Source organism: Lemur catta, chromosome 16, assembly GCF_020740605.2.
Source record: "Lemur catta isolate mLemCat1 chromosome 16, mLemCat1.pri, whole genome shotgun sequence".
Classification (NCBI taxonomy): Eukaryota; Metazoa; Chordata; class Mammalia; order Primates; family Lemuridae; genus Lemur; species Lemur catta.
The window spans coordinates 26,400,205-26,419,587 of NC_059143.1; the positions used below are offsets into that span (position 1 = coordinate 26,400,205).

The 19,383-nt window shown below is 43.2% G+C and overlaps 1 protein-coding gene across 2 annotated transcripts in view; it reads left to right on the forward strand.

Moving 5' to 3' along the window:
• Positions 1–18,196, forward strand: part of MOCOS (molybdenum cofactor sulfurase) — a 42,110-nt gene extending 23,914 nt beyond the window's left edge. Inside the window, exons 10-15 of one of the 2 annotated variants that reach the window (XM_045527655.1) lie at positions 2,161–2,239; positions 4,935–5,059; positions 6,986–7,091; positions 9,526–9,664; positions 15,526–15,630; positions 18,002–18,196. In XM_045527655.1, the coding sequence (XP_045383611.1) occupies positions 2,161–2,239; positions 4,935–5,059; positions 6,986–7,091; positions 9,526–9,664; positions 15,526–15,630; positions 18,002–18,154 (707 nt within the window). In that variant the 3' untranslated portion in view covers positions 18,155–18,196. Of the gene's footprint in view, positions 1–2,160; positions 2,240–4,934; positions 5,060–6,985; positions 7,092–9,525; positions 9,665–15,525; positions 15,631–18,001 lie in introns of those variants that run through there. The other variant, XM_045527656.1, reaches the window with a different exon arrangement.
• The last annotated feature ends 1,187 nt before the right edge of the window (positions 18,197–19,383 follow it).

Consider the following 19,383-nt stretch of genomic DNA (forward strand, 5'->3'; position numbering starts at 1 on the left):
CCTTTGTGATATATCACATTTTCATATATTCATGATTGCGTAAGTGTTCTATTCTGCTTCAATGGTTTATTTTTCCTTGAATCAAGAGGACAGTGTTATTACTAGAGCTGTAGAATGAGTCTTAATATCTCATTCTTCCAAATTGTCTAGGCTATTCTTGGCCTTTTTCTCCTATATGAATTTTAACACACGTACATATTTGTGTAGCTATCCCACAATCAAAACACAAAACGGTTTCATCACTCCCAGAAAGCTCTGTCATGGTATTCCTTTGTAGTCTCCCCTGCCTTCACCCTTCACACCTGGCAACCAGAGATCTGTTCTCTATCACTATAGCTTTATCTTTTGGAGAATGTAATATTAATAGAACCATACAGTATATGACCTTTTGAGATTGGCTTCTTTTTTTTTTTGAGACAGAGTCTCACTCTGTTGCCCAGGTTAGAGTGCCATGGCGTCAGCCTAGCTCACTGCAACCTCAAACTCCTGGGCTCTAGCAATCCTCCTGCCTCAGCCTCCCGAGTAGCTGGGACTACAGGCATGTACCACCATGCCCGGCTAATTTTTTTTCTCTCTCTCTCTCTCTATATATATATGTTTTTAGCTGTTCGTATAATTTCTTTTCTATTTTTAGTAGAGATGGGATCTCGCTCTTGCTCAGGCTGGTCTCGAACTCCTGAGCTCAAACAATCTGCCTGCCTCAGCCTACCAGGATGCTAGGATTACAGGCATGAGCCACCACGCCCGGCCCAGTATCTCTCTTATTTCATTCAACTTAATGTCCTCTAGGTTCATCCATGTTGTCACATATTGTAGAATTTCCTTCTTTTGAAAGATTGAATAGTATTCCATTATATGTAAATACCACACTTACTTTATCCATCTGTTGACGGACATTTAGATTGTATCTACACCATGACTATTGTAAATAGTGCTGTAAGGCACATGGAAGTGCTGTCTCTTCAGTATCCTGATTTAAATTCTTTTGAATAAATATCCTGAAGTGAGATTGCTGGATCATATGATAGTTCTATTTTTAATTTTTTGAGGAAACTCAATGCTGTTTTTTATAGTGACTGCACCATTTTCATACCTACCAACAGTGTGCAAGCATTCAAATTCCTCTATATCCTTGCTAACACTTGTTGTCTGTTTTTTTTTTTTTTGATAATAGCCATCCTGACAATTGTGAAATGATATCTCATTTTGGTTTTAATTTGCCTTTCCCTGATGATTGGTGATGTTGTTGAGCATTTTTTCATATACCTGTTGACCATTTGTATATCTTCTTTGGAGGAATGCTTTGGAGAAATGTGTACTCAAGTCCTTAGCCCATTTTTAAATCTGGTTATTAGGATATTTATTTGTGTATTTTTTACTATTGAGTTGTAGGAATTCCTTGTATATTTTGGAGATTAACCCGTTTTTTTTTTTTTGCAGATATATAGTTTGCAAATATTTTCTCCCATTCCATAGATGGTCTTTTCACTCTGTTGATTTTCTTTGCTGTGTAGAAGCTTTTTAGTCTGATATAATCCCATTTGCCCATTTTTGTTTTTGTTGCCTGTGCTTTTGAGGTTTTATTAAGAAACTCTTTGTCCAGACCAATGACCTAAGCATTTCCCCTATGTTTTCTTCTAGTAGTTTCATAGATTTGGACTTACATTTAAGTCTTTAATCCATTTTAAGTTGATTTTTTTATATGGTGAAGGATAGGGGTCTAGTTTTATTTTTATGCTTGTGGATATCCAGTTTTCCAGAACCATTATTGAAGAGACTTCTTTCTCCATTGTATGTTCTTGGCACCTTTGTCAAAAATGAGTTGGCTGTAAATGTGTGGGTTTATTTCTGGGTTCTCTATTCTGTTCCATTTGGGGTGGGGAACCTGCGGGCCTTGGGGCCACATGTGGCCTTCTGGATCCTTGAGTATAGCCTTTTGACTGAATCCAAATCCTTTTAATAAAGAGATTTGTTCTGTGAAGTTTGGATTTGGTAGAGAGGCTGCACTTGGGGATCTGGAGGGCCACATGTGGCCTTGAGGCTGCAGGTTCCCCACCCCGGGATGCTGTTTTGGTTACTATAGCTTTGTAGTGTATTTTGAAGTTGGGTAGTTGTTCTTTTTATATAACAATAAATTTGACTCTAACCTTTCTTTACTAGGGATGGAGCCTATAGAGGTGCCTCTTGAAGAAAACAGTGAACGGGCTCAGATTTACCAGAGCAAGGTCTGCGCTGACAGGTGAGACTCTGAAGCAGGTGAAAATCTCTTCTCCCATCACAGTGGCACAGGGTGCAGGAGAGCGATGCTCTGTGGGATCTGTCCTCTGCTCGCTCCAGCCTGCTGCTGCTTTACTCCTTGCACGTTCTGCTCTAACCACACTGGCTCCTTGGTATCCTTCAAACCTACCGAGTATGTTCCCCCTCAAGTCTTTGCACTTACTGTTCCTTCTGCCTGGAATGCTCTTCCCCTCGTTATACCTCCACAGGGCTCATTCCCTTACCTCCGTCAGTCTCACCTCCAACAGGCCTCTGTTTGAAAGCCCCCTTCTCAGAGGGCCACCTGCCCACCCCCAGAAATCAGCCCCTCCCTTTGCCCTGCTGTGTTGTCTCCTTCACCTTTATTGTTCCCAACATATGATATGTTTGTTTATTAATCTTCAGTCCCTCCCACTAGCATGCTTGTGTTGCTCCCTACAGAGCCCAGAACAGTGCTGGGTGCAGAGCATGGGGCAGGAAGACAGGGTGGAGCAGTGGGAACAGCTTGGAGGCCACTGCAGCAGTCCAGAGGAGGCCCCTGGTGAGGGAGGAGACCTGATTCACATTTTGAAAAGGCTGGCTGGTGGGTGTAGAATAGTTGGAAGGGGGTAGGGTGCAAGTGGCAAGGCCAGCTAAGCACCTGTGTTAGCAACACAGGTGAGACAAGATGGAAGCTTGGGCCACGGTAAGGGAGAAAATCAGGTAGGGGTCAGATATGTATTCTGGAAATACAATCACCTGAACTGCTGATGGATTGAATGAGGATGTGACCCAAAGCTCGGCACTTGTCCTTGAGGCTGCATCAGAGGAATGAGAACAAATTGTTTGAGGAGAAGGAAAGAGAAGTTTACTACTTTGCCAGGAAAAGAGGAAAGTGATAGACTATCATCTCAAAATCCAAATTCCTGTACATAAGCAGAAATACAGAGCTTTTAAAGGGAGGGCCCTCAGTTCTAGGCTATTGTTGTTTAACGACAGTTAATGATTCTAATCATTCTGTCTCTGCTGAAAACAAAGCCTGTGACCTCCGTCAACCTGGGAGGACCACCCAGACCTCCACCAGCCAGGCACCTGGCCTGGCCTGGGATGGAGCCACAGTTCATCGGAGACATCTCCTGTAACACAAAGAATGAAAGACATTCCCCTGCCCCTACTGACTACCTGCCCAAGTCAGGGATGCAGGCGTCAGTTCCCAAAAAGACTGGGGGAAGTTTTAAAGAGACAGAAAACATCTTTTGCTGTTTTTTTTTTTTTTCCCCAGGCCATTCCCTCTGTTCCATATTCCCCACTTTCAATTTTACAATTCCATGCCTATGGGAGGAGGGGCAACTACTGTTACAAGGAGGCTAAGGGTGAGGGGGGTATCAAGATGTCCCTCAGGTTTCTGAAGTACAGCTTTCAGGTGATAAATTTTAAATTATGTACCATATTGTTATGGATTATTACATAATCTGAGTTGTTGATAAATCATCTGCTAAATTCCAGGAAATGTAAAGTAGGGCTGAATGTAATAGCAGTCCTATTTTATTTCTCAAACGTACATATAAATCCATTTATTGAATAAATCAACTGTCTGCATCCCTTGTTATCTAATCTGATCTGTACCTGAAAACATGTGGAATAGCAAATTTTGCAACTGTGGGAATTTGTCCCAACCAATTTCCCCACCAAATACTAAAATAGTTAAGTATATAATAGTTCACTAAAGATTTACATATGACAAAAAGCTTTTAAAATGCTGATTGCCTACCAGCTAACACAATGAACTTGTTGGTGGGTAGGTCTGTACTCAGTAGATACTGCATGGTGTCAAATCAGATTATGTTTCCCTCTGCACTGCCATGAATATATACTATACTATCATTCAGGTCATGAAATGACACATTAAATGCTAAAGCTACATCCAGATTGGATTTAAGTCATTGGTGCTCCTGGGTGCCAGGCAGAGGATCACTCTGGGACTATGAACGTCTACACCCCAGAAAAGGGTACGAAGGTGACAGTGTGATGACTGTGCTCGGCATGTTGAGTGTCACAGACACTGGACCCCATCCTAAAGGCCAAAGAGTTGAGTACAGTTTACATCTTCTTGCCAGCACTTGTACTGATTTAACCATTTTTTGACAATTTAAACATTCAACATAGCATATTTTCAATTAGGGCAATGAATTTGGGGTAAGCAAATTTCTAGAGGATTCCAGAGTTTTTAAAGACGATATCAATAGATGCAGTACATAAATCTGTAACTTGCAGGTATAGAGTTTGTTTTACATGTGACCTGGCTGTGAGAGAAAATATTTCAATCAGGCCCATAGTGAAAAACCAGGACACATTTCCAGATTCAAGGGTTTCTTTAAGCAAAATACCACTCTAGAGGGTCTTAAATTCTAAGCTTTGTGGTTATCAATGTCAATAATTAATATTTAAAACGTCTTTCAGGAGAAACTTCTAAAGCTTTTTATTTGATCTGAAAGCTTCGCACAAGTCCCAGATGGGAGGTTCTCCTGTGACTACGTGATCGCTGTGCAGTTTCCTAGGCACGCCCGCAACTTTAGGCTGCCTTTCCCCAGGGCTCACGCATTGTTTTGTTTTATTTTATTTTGAAATCTAACTTTTTGCAATATAGATTCTTATTTAAAGAAATACTAACAATTCATCCTCCTTTTTTCTTTTGCCAGGGTAAACACTTACGATTGTGGAGAAAAGGTTTCAAGCTGGTTGTCAAAGTTTTTTGGCCGTCCATGTCATTTGATCAAACAAAGTTCCAACTTTCAAAGGAATGCAAAGAAGAAACATGGACAAGGTATTATGTTTTGGGATGGTTCTTAGGAGATAGGAACACTGGATTACCCTTGCACACATCAAAAACAACTTATGAAATGGATTTGCAGGGCAACTTGTACAGAAAGTGGGGGCAAAAGTGGGCAGAGAGGACAGAAGACAGCCTGTTGCCTGCTCCCTGTAGAGTAATGGAGTAGGTAGTGTCAGCTGTGACTACACTTCAAGGATGCCACTTATGATGGTCTACATTTTTACGATGGCACACCTTAGAAGAATTTTTTAAAGCTACATTCCCCCTCCTACATTTTTACATTGTCATTTCAGTTTTTAAAATGGCTTAAACAGTTGCAAAGGATGTGATTTACCGCACATTATAAATATTGTCATTTTTAAATTAAAATTCATACACTTCCCTTTTCAACATACCCAGTGGAATCTCATGAATATTCTTTAAATATATATGAACAAACTGTCTTTTCATGGTCAGAAATTTTATTTCTTTCCTTTTGCTTCTTCAACTTGTATTTCTTTTCCGCTTCCTCAATAGAATTTTATCTTACTGTTATATATTTCATGCCTGGAAATCTTTCAGTGATCACCCTGTCTGTGAAATTATAAGAATTTTTTGAAGTTTACTGTGATTGCAAGAACTCTAAATGTTAGGAAATTTCTCCTATATTGAGTTCTTATCATAATTTTTAATAGTACACAGTTGATCAAAGCAACATAAGCATATTGTAAATTTTGAAAAATAATATTAAAAACGATGAGAAAAAATTGTTGAAAATGAATCTCTTAATGAGATGGCTGGCTCCCTGCCCTTGGTTCCCACATCCATGAATGACTGTCACTTACAGCCAAAATAACTGGTACCCAGCATTAGGTTTCTTATGAGAAACTTTAAATAAAGAGCTAGGGAAGGAAGGAGTTTGGATAATGTACCCCACTCAAACCTTTCTTCTGAGTTACGTGAGGAAGCTCTGGGATCTAAGATTGAAATGCCTTTAATCATCTGTCACTTGACAACTTAATTAGGTTCTGCAGTTTTGTGGATAGCAAAGAATTGGAATCCATCTGACCTACAGGAGGATCATTCACCCAGGCTTTAGAGACTTCATTTTCTCAGCACAGACTCCCGGGTTTTGAATGGGGCTTTTGTTTTCCACCCTGGAGATCTTTATCCCCCAGGGGCACTGTGCCTTAGGAGACCTGTGGTCTTTCCTCTGTGAAGTGGGAGAAGGGTCTTTGTGGAGGGGGCTGGGAGTGCACCTCCCTTCTCTGGAGGAGCCGTTTTAGCAAAGAGGATATATGCAAGTACAGGATCTGGACGGCAGTTCTCTTACAAGTATTCATTCTTGTGTGCAAACTTAGTTTGGAGACAGCTCACTAGGGCCTGGCCCAAGGAAATCTTTTCATCAACATGTTGGGTAATGATAGTGATGATGAGCCCACCAAGGGGAGATGGAAGCCAGGTGACAGGCTGGCTATTTATTTCTAAAGTCAATATCTCACAACTGCCCAAGGGCAAACATCCTTTCCCTGCTTAGATTCAGAAGATCTTCCTGGGCCTGTCACCCTCACCAAGGGCCCCTGCCTTGCCCTGTCTCTGGGAGGGGCGCACCTGGCTTCAACCCTGCGCCCATCCTGTGCTGAGTCTTGCCTCCCAGTCATCTTTGCTGTAACAATTTCACCTTAGCATTTTATTGTTGTTATATTTCTCCAGGTTATTTTAAACAGAGTATTCTAGGAACTCAGGGTTTTGTTTTTTTTTCCTGTTTTTGAGAGGTTTGAGTCATACTTAGAAATTTTTTATTATTGCCAGGGCATCACTTCTTTTTCCTCCTTGTAGAAATAGTCTCTACCTTTTTAAAAATGCACGTCCATGGAAACATGATTCGTTTGCATTCCAAGAAAGCAACTCTTCTTTTAAATGCTCCATCATTTTCAGATCAATGTCCTGGGACAGCAGCCACCCTTTCTCTGGTGAATAAAGCACAGTATCTGCTGGTAAACACATCAAGCATTTCGGAACTTCACCAGCAGTTAAACGCCAGGTGAGATCTCTTACCTTGGGACTAGCAGACAAGCATAGCCACTTGCTCCTGGGAGCAGGGGCCCGCTCCTCCCTGGGGAGTCGTGGAGTCCAGCCCCTACTCCTCTTACAGAGGAAAACAGGCCCTTTCAGCCAGTTTCCATTATTCTTTAACAGGCTTCTCTTTTATTTTCCAATGGTCCTTCTTGACATCCTCAAGATCCTTAGTGGAGAACCCTTAGCTCTTGTTTTTTAATCATTTCATTTCTTAACATTTGCTTTCATCAAATTGCCACTAATTTGACCCAGTGTCATTGTCTACCCTCCCACTGTCCCCTGTCCCCTGGGAGTCCTGCCCTACTTCACACAGCCACTTCAAGGGCTGAAAAATGAGTGGTTATGAAAGCTTTTTAAGTTGCCATTGCAGGTTCAATTTATTTGTAAGATGCACCATCGGATGGAACTAGCACCCCTGCGGGCTCACTGCCACTCTTGGCTCCCTCAAGGGCCCTGGCAGTGTCAGGAGTTCTCCTCCAGAAAGGCTATTGGCTGGACCAACCCCCTCATTGTTCTTTAGAGCAAACTGAAGTCCCAAGGTTGCCAGGCAATTAGGGAAAATCACTCAGCTGTTATGCCAGAGCCGTGACTGGGATGGGGGGCTTCTCGTTCCTAGTCCACAGGCCAGGAAGGAGGGTGCTTACGTTACAAGCGCCGTGAGCCGTGAATCCTGTGACTCTAACCTGCCACGTGTTCATGTGCACACTTGCAAACATGTACAAATACAGTGAAATAAAAATGACCCACGGCCCCTTCTCCACCTATACAGGGGTGGGCTGTTTGTAGTAATAATTCCTCTTTCTAGACATTAACGAAAACATACAACAGTGTTCCTGTGCTGTGGCCTGCTCACCCTCCTTGGGAGCAGAAGTGTGACCCAGCCATATGGTCCTTGCGTGTTCACTCAGTTCTCCCAGCACTGAGGGACCCTCCTCCTCAGGCACCCAAGCCCCAGAGAAAGTGGGACTGCAGTTTTCTGGGATTCTTGGTGTGGAAAGACAGGAGGCAGGGGCAGGCTGGAGGCAACCTCTGTTCCTACCAGGGGCCACTTTCCCCACTGGCTGGTTCCAGGCAGGTGGTCCAAGGACAGAGGAATAGCTCTGTGCCTAAAACAGGGTGAGGGTCCCAGGGGCCCCTGATTACTGGTTCCCTGTGCTCTATTTGCAAATTTGAGGGGCTCTATCGTGCATATGCCGACTGCAATAGTTTTGAACATAAAATTTCCCCTTTACAAAGCACAAAGGGAGGGTTTATAGCCTGGAGAGAAAATTCAGAAGCAAAGGGTTTGAGGACTGCAAAGTGCCAACCCTTTCATTACAGACGAGGAAACTGCGGTCCTCATAGGTTACGGGAGCTGCACGTAGTTAGTGGCAAAGCTAGACTTGGTTATTCTGGTCCTTGGCTTTTCACATGCCATTTGCCATTCAAAAGGGACTGCAAAATAGCCTTGGGATCCCTTCTTCCCTGACCCCGGAGTCTTTAAGTTCTGTCTCCAGGGCAAATTCTAACCATGCTCAAGGATTTTCCCCCAGCCAACTTGATTCAAAACAAATTTTTATTGAAGCACAAGAAAGTACAAAAATCATAAGTACACAGCTCAATGAATTTTTACAGATGTACACGCCCATGTAACCACTACTCAGAACAAGCAGAGAATGAACCCCAGAATCCTGGCTTGTATTCCCTCTTAGTCAGCCTCACCAAAGGTCACCACTGTTTTGACATCTTTCACAGTAGACAGTTTCTCCTCTTCTTGAACTTAATATAATGGGCTCACATAGCATGTGCTCTTTTGCTGGAGAAGTTTTAAGATGTGTTTTCAGTGCATCCCTCTGGGTGGGGGGTGCACAGAGGTGCAGAGGATCATTTTGCAGGACCTCATGGCAGTAGACTTAAATTTCAAACAAGAATCACAAAAATACCATATGCTAGTTAAAATAGCAAATAGGATGGAAGGTAGGAAATATTATCCGCTCTATATTTTTGGGTTTTAATATCCAAAAAGAGTGTGAGCTTTTGGTGCTTTTTAGGTCCTTGGGAATTAAGCCCGTCGACAGCTCTTTGAATGCCTTACCCTGCCCCACCTTATAGAACCGGTATGTTCTCGGAAGTTCCTTCACTACAGCAGGGTTCATCAGGTTTCCAGGGTCCCTTGGCCTGGCTTTTGTGGGCCTCTCCCTGGAGGTGGGACCATATCCCAGGGAGCCGTGATGTCTGTGTGCCAGGTGGGTGTCTCTTGGCCTTGCACTCAGGGTAAAAGCTTGTTCTGCCCATCCGGGCCTCAGGCCAGAGTAGAGCTGATGAGGTCAGGCATGTCATGCAGGCAAGTTGAATTGTCACAGCAATACAGTTATCCGCCATCCTCCTTCCATTTACTCTTTTTGGTATGTCTTAAACAGTGACCAGAATGGAAAGGGGGAATTATTCCCCATGAAAGATCTCATCTTGCGTTTTCGTGCCAATATTATTACCAATGGAACGAAGGCTTTCGAAGAAGAGAAATGGGATGAGATTTCAATTGGTTCCTTGCGTTTCCAGGTGAGTTTTGGGAGCTTCTATTATCCTTCCTCAAGGGTTGTCAATGAAGATTGACCTCAATCGCAGACCTGGACAGTGGCCGGTGGGAATCCTCCCCTCCCCCATGTCTTTATCTCTTACCCACAAAATCTTGGCAGATGTGACCTCAGCATGCCAGGTCACCCTGTGGAATGATCCATCCTTTACTCCCCAAGAGGGTGGCAGCCGTCAGTTTCACATGAGGAGCAGTGAGTGTGGCCCCATACATACCATCAGAGGGTTCGGCACTGCCTCTACGCTGTCATTGTGTCCAGGCCTAAAATTCTGTTTTCTTGGAAAGGATGTGTCCATGAGAACATCATCCTCCTGAAACTTGTTAGACTTTCTGGCAGTCTGGAGCTCGTGGAAGGTGATCCAGAAGCCTGGCGGTGCTCAGTGCCCATGGCCACCTCCCCTCCTCTATAGCTCTGCCTTCTGCCTTTGCTGGTGGCTGGCAGGCAGATTGCAGTCAGAGGCAAAGCCACCAGGATGTCCTGTCTCCCCAGGCTTTGGGCTCCCAAAACCTTTGCTGTGGGCTTCAAAGATGTGAGAAAGAGGAGAAAAGTCTTAGGCTAAAATCTGTACTCCTCACACAGCCCTGTGAAATCAGACCCCTAAAGGAGCCAACCTTCCCACCACAGCGCCTCTGCCCTTGCTGGCTCTTCTGCCTGGCATGTGGCTTCAGGGTCTCGGCTCAGATGTCACTTCCTTGGAAAGGATGTCCCTGACCAGGGTAAGGACGGTCATGCTCTGCAGGGCATCTGTTTATTCCTTCAGCACACACAGAGGTGGAAACCAAGTCTATTTTGTTCCCTGCTGTACCCCCAGGAACTAGAACAGCCCTGGCCCAAAGTCAGTGCTCAATGAGTAACAGCTGAGGGAATAAATGGCCAGGAAGGTAAGGAGTAGCTAGGACAGAAGGGCGGGTCATCTGCAGAGAATGTGCTCAGTCCTTCAGTGGGGGCTGAAATTATTTTTATAATACAGATTGGGTATCCCTAATCCACAAATATGAAATCTGAAATGCTCCAAAATCTAAAACTTATTGAGCACGAACTTGACACTCAAAGGAAGTGCTCATCAGAGCATGTCGGATTTCAGATTTTCAGATTAGGGATGCTCAACTGGTAAGTGTACCAGTTTTTATATATACACACACACATATATACACATACACACACACATAGAATGAAAATATGCCAAAATTCAAAAAAAATCCAAAATCCAAAACACTCTGGTTCCATGTATTTTGGATAAGGGATGTTCAACCTGTAGTAGTGTAAGTAGCCAGTGGTGTAAACCAGCAATCCCCAATCTTTTTGGCACCAGGGACCATTTTCATGGAAGACAACTTTTCCATGGACCGGGTATGGGGAGGGGGGTGGTTTCAGGATGATTCAAGCACATTACATTGATTGTGTACTTTATTTCTATCATTATTACATTGTAATGTAAAATAATTATACAACTCATCATAGGTTGGACCCCTGGTGTAACCTGACTATAACAGCGCTTACCTTGTGTCCAAAAGGAACTCAAAAGGAACACCACTCTAACATGCAGAAAAGCAGTAAATGATAATTTGAATCTTTATTAAAGAATTGCAGAGAGCTGAGGTGGAGGGGATGAATTGCATGACACAATATAATGTCCCAGTGATCTATTTTTATCCATATAACTCCCCAGAGTTTCTTTTACTCTGGCCGCTCCCCCTTGAAAAACAATCTCTTTTTTCTCCCACAAACCCAGCTCTGGCACAGCCCTCCTGCTGTTTCCCTCATCCCTCCATCCTTACTTACTGTTCCTTATTTTCTATCCCCATGTCTCTGCCATGTTTTAAAAACACCTGCTCTTATGTATCCTGCCTGGCACAAAGTAGACACTGAATATGTAATACATGTTCAGAGAGGGAGGAAAGAAAAAGAAAGAAAAGAAAGAAGGAGGGAAACAGAACTAGAACTATTATTTAGGTCACTGTTCTTAATAAACTGCAACTAATAACAGTTAAAATATGCATGCTCTTTGACCCGATAATTTCACTTATAGAAATATATCCCATAAAAAATACAAGTATGCAAAGATATATTACAAGATGACTTATTGTACGATTTTTATAATTATGAAAAATTGGGCAACATCCTAAATATCTACCACAGAGAGGTTGGTTAAATAAATTATGCTATATCTATACAATGTAGTCCAGTGCAGGCATTAAAAAGTATAAGGTATGGTTAATATCATGACTTTCAAAAAAGCAAATGCTTAAAAATGTCTGTTGATGATAACACTCAGCGCTGACAGTTACAATGAAACTAGCTCATCTCTTTCTGGAAAGTAATTTTTTAGTGGGTATTATCAAGTCGTAAATACTTTTATCCCTATTGGCCTTATAATCTCATTTTGGGGGATTGATCCTAAAAGAAAATCCAAATAGGAAAGACAATTATGTGAATTAGGCCTTTACTGAAAAATTATTGCTAACAGCAAAGCATTAGAAACTATTCACATGGCTTCAAAGGAGAAGAGCTAAGTGTATTAACCCACGACAAAGCCAGGCCATCTATCGTAAAACTGTAAAATGTGAGGATGAGGCAGCTCCACACGTGATGTGGAAGGATGTCTGTCATGTATTGTGGAGTAATTGATACAGAAAGAACCCTGGCTGGGAGCAGTGGCTCACCTCTGTAATCTCAGAACTTTGGGGAGGCTTAGGTAGGAGGATCACTTGAGCCCAGGAGTTCAAGGTTACAGTGAGCTATGATCCCACCACTGCACTCTATCCTAAAAAAAAAAAATAATAATAAAATAAAGGAAACCTAAGAGGGCTCTCAGATGTCAGTGAGTGTACAGTTATACGTCATGGTCTGAGATGGTCTTTGGTCACATTAGCAGCACTTGTCCCTGCGGATGGGGAGAGGACCACTGCCTAGTGCTTTCTCTTTTAATTCATCAAGCTTCTGTATTGTTTGACTTAATTTTTAATGGACATATGTGCTAGTAAACACATTTTTAGAATATTAATTGGTAAGAGTACAAGAAAAAAAATTTAAGAATGACAACATGTTAAGAAAATTGTTTTCTTTGTATTGGTATTTGAAAAGAGTTTCTGGAAAATGTCCCTCCTTCTGCCAGTTTGAGACACTGTTTTAGGAGGGCCTTTTCACCCCAGTGGCAGGAGTTTACAGAAGGTATGGTTTATGGAGTGGCATCTGGAGCCTGGGCCCTGGCGTCCTTTCCGCAGGAGCCAGGCCCAGGGGATGAGCCACTTTCAGGTGGAGAAGTTAAGAGGGTTCTTACACTGAGAGCCCCTCTGGCTCTTTGAGGGCACAACGTTGTGATCTCACAAAATCCTCATTCCATCATAGGCATCCTTGTGCATCACAGTGACAGTGTCCACTTTTTTTTTTTTTTTGAGACAGAGTCTCACTCTGTTACCCGGGCTAGAGTGCCATGGCATCAGCGTAGCTCACAACAACTTCACACTCCTGGGCTTAAGCGATCCTCCTGCCTCAGCCTCCCAAGTAGCTGGGACTACAGGCATGTGCCACCATGCCTGGCTAATTTTTTCTATATATATTTTTAGCTGTCCAGATCATTTCTTTCTATTTTTAGTAGAGACGGGGTCTCGCTCTTGCTCAGGCTGGTTTCAAACTCCTGACCTTGAGTGATCCTCCCGCCTCGGCCTCCCAGAGTGCTAGGATTACAGGCGTGAGCCACCGCGCCCGGCCAGTGTCCACTTTTGAGCATGACTGAGTGCCAAGCCTGGGCCCAGCATCCTCAAAATAGTGTCTGGAATCCTCATCAAATCCAGCTAAGAAGCTGGATGACAAAATGAGGCCTGGGAAGGTCACAGGTCTGCCGAGTCCTGGGCAGAGCTCCTTTCCAGCACAGACTGGCTGCTTATGTGGCCTGGGAATCTTGACTTTGGTACCCTGGGGGGTTATGTTTCCACTGCTTTTATGTCCAGAGCCAGCATGTGAGTGTCAACCTTAAAAAAAAAATCAGAGAAAATTATCTCCTAATATGATGAATTTATTTGGGAGTAAGCAAAGAGGATTATAAACAGTATGCCCAGCTATGACAAGTCACAGATGCACCCAAAAAGGGGAGAGTAGGGGGGGAAGCTTTTGTTGGCAAAAAGAAAATATTCATATAAGCTGCCTTAGAAACAGAGTTCATTGGGCTGGGTATGGGGGCTCATGCCTGTTATCCAAGCACTCTGGGAGGTCAGGAGTTCGAGACCAGCCTGAGCAAGAGTGAGACCCCCGTCTCTACTTAAAATATAAAGAAATTAGCCAAACAACTAAAAATAGAAAAAAATTAGCTAGGCATGGTGGCGCATGCCTGTAGTCCCAGCTACTCGGGAGGCTGAGGCAGGAGGATCGCTTAAGCCCAGGAGTTTGAGGTTGCTGTGAGCTAGGCTGACGCCACGGCACTCTAGCCTGGGCAAGAACGAGACTGTGTCTCAAAAAAACAAAACAAAACAAAACAAAACAGAGTTCATTGGTTCCAGAGGCTCAACGCCAGAGTTGGCGTCAGCTCCTGGGTGGAGATGCTGTCACTGGGCAACTGTTTTTTCAAGAGCATCTTATCTGAATGGCTGCAGCCCTAAAGAACATGCAGTGATAAGCCTGGTTGTAAAAATACGTGCATACGTGCAAAATGTAGGTCGTGAGAAGCATGAGGTGCATGAAAGACAAGGAGGAATTTCTTGCTGGGTTATTTTAGAAAGTCCTTGAGACAGTTCTTATCTGAGACAGGCCAGCATGAGCCCTCCTCCTTCGTGCTTTCTGGGCTCCAGTTCATTTGGGTCTGACAAGAGTGATTTCATCCTGGTATCTGCAACTTTCACATGAGTAAGAGGAACAGGCCGAGACACATCCAGATTAGGTGAGTGTTTCCAATTTCAGCGCACAATTTGTATTCGCCCATGAGTGAGCCTGGGAGAAAAGGGTTATAAAAAAATCAAGTGCCTTTGCACTTTTTATGTGTGCAGTAAAAGAAGCATCAGACACTGCTGAGCTGCATATTTTCTTTCTTTATGTTTACATTTATGGGAGGATTTTCTCAATATAAAAGCAATAAATGCTCACGGCAGACAACCCAGTGTAGAAGTTCTACCATACAGTATGAGCTGTGTTAAGAAGCTGTATACTGTTTTACATATTACATGTGTGTGGTGTGTAGATGTATGCATGTATGGATATATACACATGCACACATATAAAAATACATATATAATTTTTTCTGCTTATTTCAATTATAAAATTAAATATTTCCCCATTTTATTTAAAGGCCTTTATAGATTAATTTTAATAACTGCATGATGTATACTATATAAATACATGGTTTGCTTAACCATTTCTCTCTACTGTATGATGTTTAAATGTTACCATGTTTTCCCTATTATTAATAATGTGAGCACAAATCCTTGTACATGACTCTGTGTTTGGATGTCTGGTTCCTTTCTTATGTTACATTTGTAGATGTGAATTTGCTGGATCCAAGGACACATGAAGGTTCTTTTTGATGACTTTCTCCCAGGGGCTCAGCGCTGGGTCTGTGGCTGTTTCTCTTTTTCCAATTTGTCTTCCCAGTCACTGCATGTTTTTCTTCCCCAAATCCATTTCCCAACATTCCCTGGAAGCCATCAAAATTCTCAACCACTCTTTTCTTTTCCTCCAAAGCCATTAAGCAGCAGCCTTTCAGCTGACGCATAAATGCGGGTGATTCCCCAGCAGGCACGGTGAAGAGGGGCCACTTCTGTGGTTCTTCCTCCCTGCAAAGTACGAGGATCTGGTCACTTTTTTGGCAACACCGTATTTTCCGTTCTCACCTGCCAGGTTTTGGAGCCTTGCCACAGATGTCAGATGATTTGCATTGATCAGCAAACTGGGCAACGAAACCAAGGTGTTTTCCAAACACTTTCTGAGAGTCGCGAGAGAAAGGTAAGTACGATTGTAAAATATGATACCCTGTTTTAAGATCCTGGTGCGTGACCAAAGTTAGAACTCTACTCACGATAGTGCTGAGTAATTTCTGAAAGTGGAGGATTTACTGCACCATCTAAAGCTGATGGGCCAACACTAAGGTTCTGACTTTGTTTGTGGTTCCATCTTATTTTTCCTTTCCTCACTTTCCATTCCTCACTTTTTAAAAATTACACACATTTTTTATGCTCTCAAATCTTGTTGAAGAGCTATGGAGTATCAAAAATAAATAAGTAGGCCGGGCTCAGTGGCTCACGCCTATAATCCTAGCACTCTGGGAGGCTGAGGTGGGTGGATTGTTTGAGCTCAGGAGTTTGACCCCAGCCTGAGCAAGAGCGAGACCCCGTCTCTACTAAAAATAGGAAGAAATTATAAGGACAGCTAAAAATATATATAGAAAAAATTAGCCGGGCATGGTGGCGCATGCCTGTAGTCCCACCCAGCTACTTGAGAGGCAGGAGGATCGCTTGAGCCCAGGAGTTTGAGGTTGCTGTGAGCTAGGCTGACACCATGGCACTCACTCTAGCCTGGGTAACAGAGTGAGACTCTGTCTCTAAATAAATAAATAAATAAATAAATAAGTAACTCTATTGTCTTGATTATTATTTTCTTCACCTCAGAGGTCTCATGAAGAGTAAAACACCTTACTGTGAATAGAATAACTGCATAGAAGAGTCAGTAAATACATTCAATTCAGCCTGCAAGTTCATCTTGTTGAGGGTTAAAATAACTAAATGTTGTTATGGGTTCCAAATTATAAAAACTGAACTTCTAATATGTTAATTCCTTAGAAAGATTTATTTTCAGGCTCACACTTTCTATTAGGAGTTTTTGTTTGCAAAGAATTCCAGGAAGCCAAGTAAGCAGTCAGGCTCATAGAACAATTTTTGAAAATTAACAGAAATAATGCAAACATTTAATCTATTTCCAATAAGAAGCTGGCAGGTTAATTTCTGGTAAAATGTTCTGTACTGCTTCCTGTGCTTCTTTAAAACTGGGGTTTTGGGCCGGGTGCTGTGGCTCATGCCTGTAATCCTAGCACTCTGGGAGGCCGAGGCAGGAGGATTGCTTGAGGTCAGGAGTTCGAGACCAGCTTGAGCAAGAGTGAGACCCCGTCTCTATAAAAATAGAAAGAAATGATTTGGACAGCTAAATATATATAGAGAAAAAAATTAGCCAGGCATGGTGGCACATGCCTGTAGTCCCAGCTACTCTGGAGGCTGAGGCAGAAGGATTGCTTAAGCCCAGGAGTTTGAGGTTGCTGTGAGCTAGGCTGACGCCACAGCACTCTAGCCAGGGCAAAAGAGCGAGACTCTGTCTCAAAAAAACAAAACAAAACAAAACAAAAAAACCTGGGGTTTTGTTTCACAGTATTTGATTTACACAAGTCTTCTTACAGATGGGGGATGGGTACGGTCTGCAGAATGTTACATTTGAATGTTATAACAGCATGTTGGTTGATGCAGGTGGTGTTCACTAGGGCACCTTGAGCCTGTCCCATGCGGGTTGTCAGGAGAAGGGATGGATGGGCACAAATACTCTGGTGCACGGGAGTAGTGTTTCTCAGCATCACTGCAATTCTCATATGCACAAATATTTTATTTTTAAATTTTAGAATAATTTTAGTTCACAGAAAAGTTGCAATAAGAGTGCAGAGAGTACTCATGCACTCTTCACCCACATGTGCACAAGTATTGAGGAATTAACTTGGCCCCATCCCGTAGCCTGGGGCCTGGAACATGAGAGGACCCGCAGATATTATCACAGGAACTAACAGATCGGGGAGCACAGCAAGTCCTCGGAAGGGTTCTTAATGGCTCCCCGCATTGATGGCTCACCTTGAGCAGACTTACATAATTCTTCATTTTGGACCTTCCATCTTTCTTCAGGAGCATTTGAAGAAATGCACTTACATCACTTGTTCTCAAGGAACACGTAGAATTTTGGTGTTATTTTCCCATATAGTTTTTACATCAGGGAACAGAGAGGAAATTGGCCTGGCAGTGGTCAGAGGCTGAGAGTAGGAAGAAGGTCCTCCCGCAGGAAGCTCAGGGTGTGTGGGAAAGAGATAAAGGGAAAGTGTCTAGCACGAAAGAGGTGTGGGGTGGCTGCAGGGAAAGGACACCCTTAGAATGAGAATCTTTGGGGTCTGAAATTAGGATTCTTCTCTTGTTCCACTGTATTCTACATAACAGATAAAATATCCATCTGTCCCAGAACATGTCTTTAAAGATCTGACTTCCTTTTAGACATTACTATTTGCAAAATTATTTTAACTGCCAGAATAATCTAGCTCTTTTTGTTGCTGCTGCTGTTGTTTTGTTCACAGGTGAACTTTGGAGTGTACCTGATGCATACGTCTTTGGATTCATCTTCTCCGTGTTTCCTGTCTGTAGGATCTCAGGTGCTGCCTGTGTTGAAAGAGAACGTGGAATGCCATAACATACCTGCTTCCGAGGAACACCAAGATGTTATCTCTTAAAATTTTTTTCTAGCATACATTAAAGTTTCTCTTTTACATTTATTTCTACTATTGTTAAGGTCTGCAACTTGGTTCAGTAGAACTCGGTCTTTTGAATGAGAGCGCTTTTGCTTTGCAGACAGGGAATGCTCTCACCTGCTTCCTCCTGCCTTTGACATCTCACCCTGCGCATTTGCATCTGCCGGGGCTGCGCTCAGACAGCAGTTCTGAGGCCTCAGGACTGAATGCTGCACCCACACCCAGCCGGCTCCTGGATGTATTTGAAATATGAGCATTTGTAATCAGATGAAATTGTTAACGCAGCTCACTGGGAATATTTAACCTACTCTAGGTCCCTATTTTGCCATTTTCCCATGTGGTTAGCTTGTCTTTAGAAAGAATCTTTAGGTTCTTTCCAACCCTTTGTGCTGAGGAAGGGAGTCTGTGCCCAGTGATCTTGAGGGTATGAGAAGGTGCCCCTGTCCTGCCATGTACATGCTGGGGTGAGTTTGTGCTCAGGGGCCCAGTGGGTGACATTCCTTGAGGGGAGTTTCAGCCAGGATATTTATGTTCTGAGCAAAGGCACTATCCAGCAACACTTTCTTCTTACTTTCCATCCCTGGCCACCACCCCTGTCTGCTTTTGAGTTGATGCACCGAGGATTGCTCACAAGCCTGAAGTTACACTCGGTGACGGTGGTGCATATGCAAGCAGCCCATGGGCTGGTGTTGGTCCATCCACCTCAGAGAGGAACTTTGGCGTTCAGGGATCCTGCAGCCTCCAGCTGAGTATTTTCAGTGAGGAAAGCTAACTCTCTAATGAAGTTACACATCCCATTGAAATTCTAGAAAGTTCTTCCTGTACTGAGCTTGTATCTGCCTCCCTATGACTCCCAGCCTTGAGTCTTGCCTTGTCTTCTGGAGCAATGCAGAGTGAGCATATCCAACTCTGCACCTGCTCTGCCAGTGTCCTTCTGAAGCTTGGTGTCCACGTGCGATGCTGGTCCCTCCAGCACCTTCCACTTGGACCACTGCATTTGTCCAGTTTTTTCTGGACAAACCCCTGCCCACCACTGCCCACAGCATCTTCCTAAAGCCAGTGCCACCCTGTCTCTCTGCTACTCAGTTGTTAGCGCACCACGCTCAGGCTTCCCTGCCTCATTTGTTCCGAGTCTGTTTCATTATCTCATCTGTAGGGATTTGAAAGATCAGGTGTGCTCTGTTCTCAAGGACTGTGGAGATGGTGCCTCG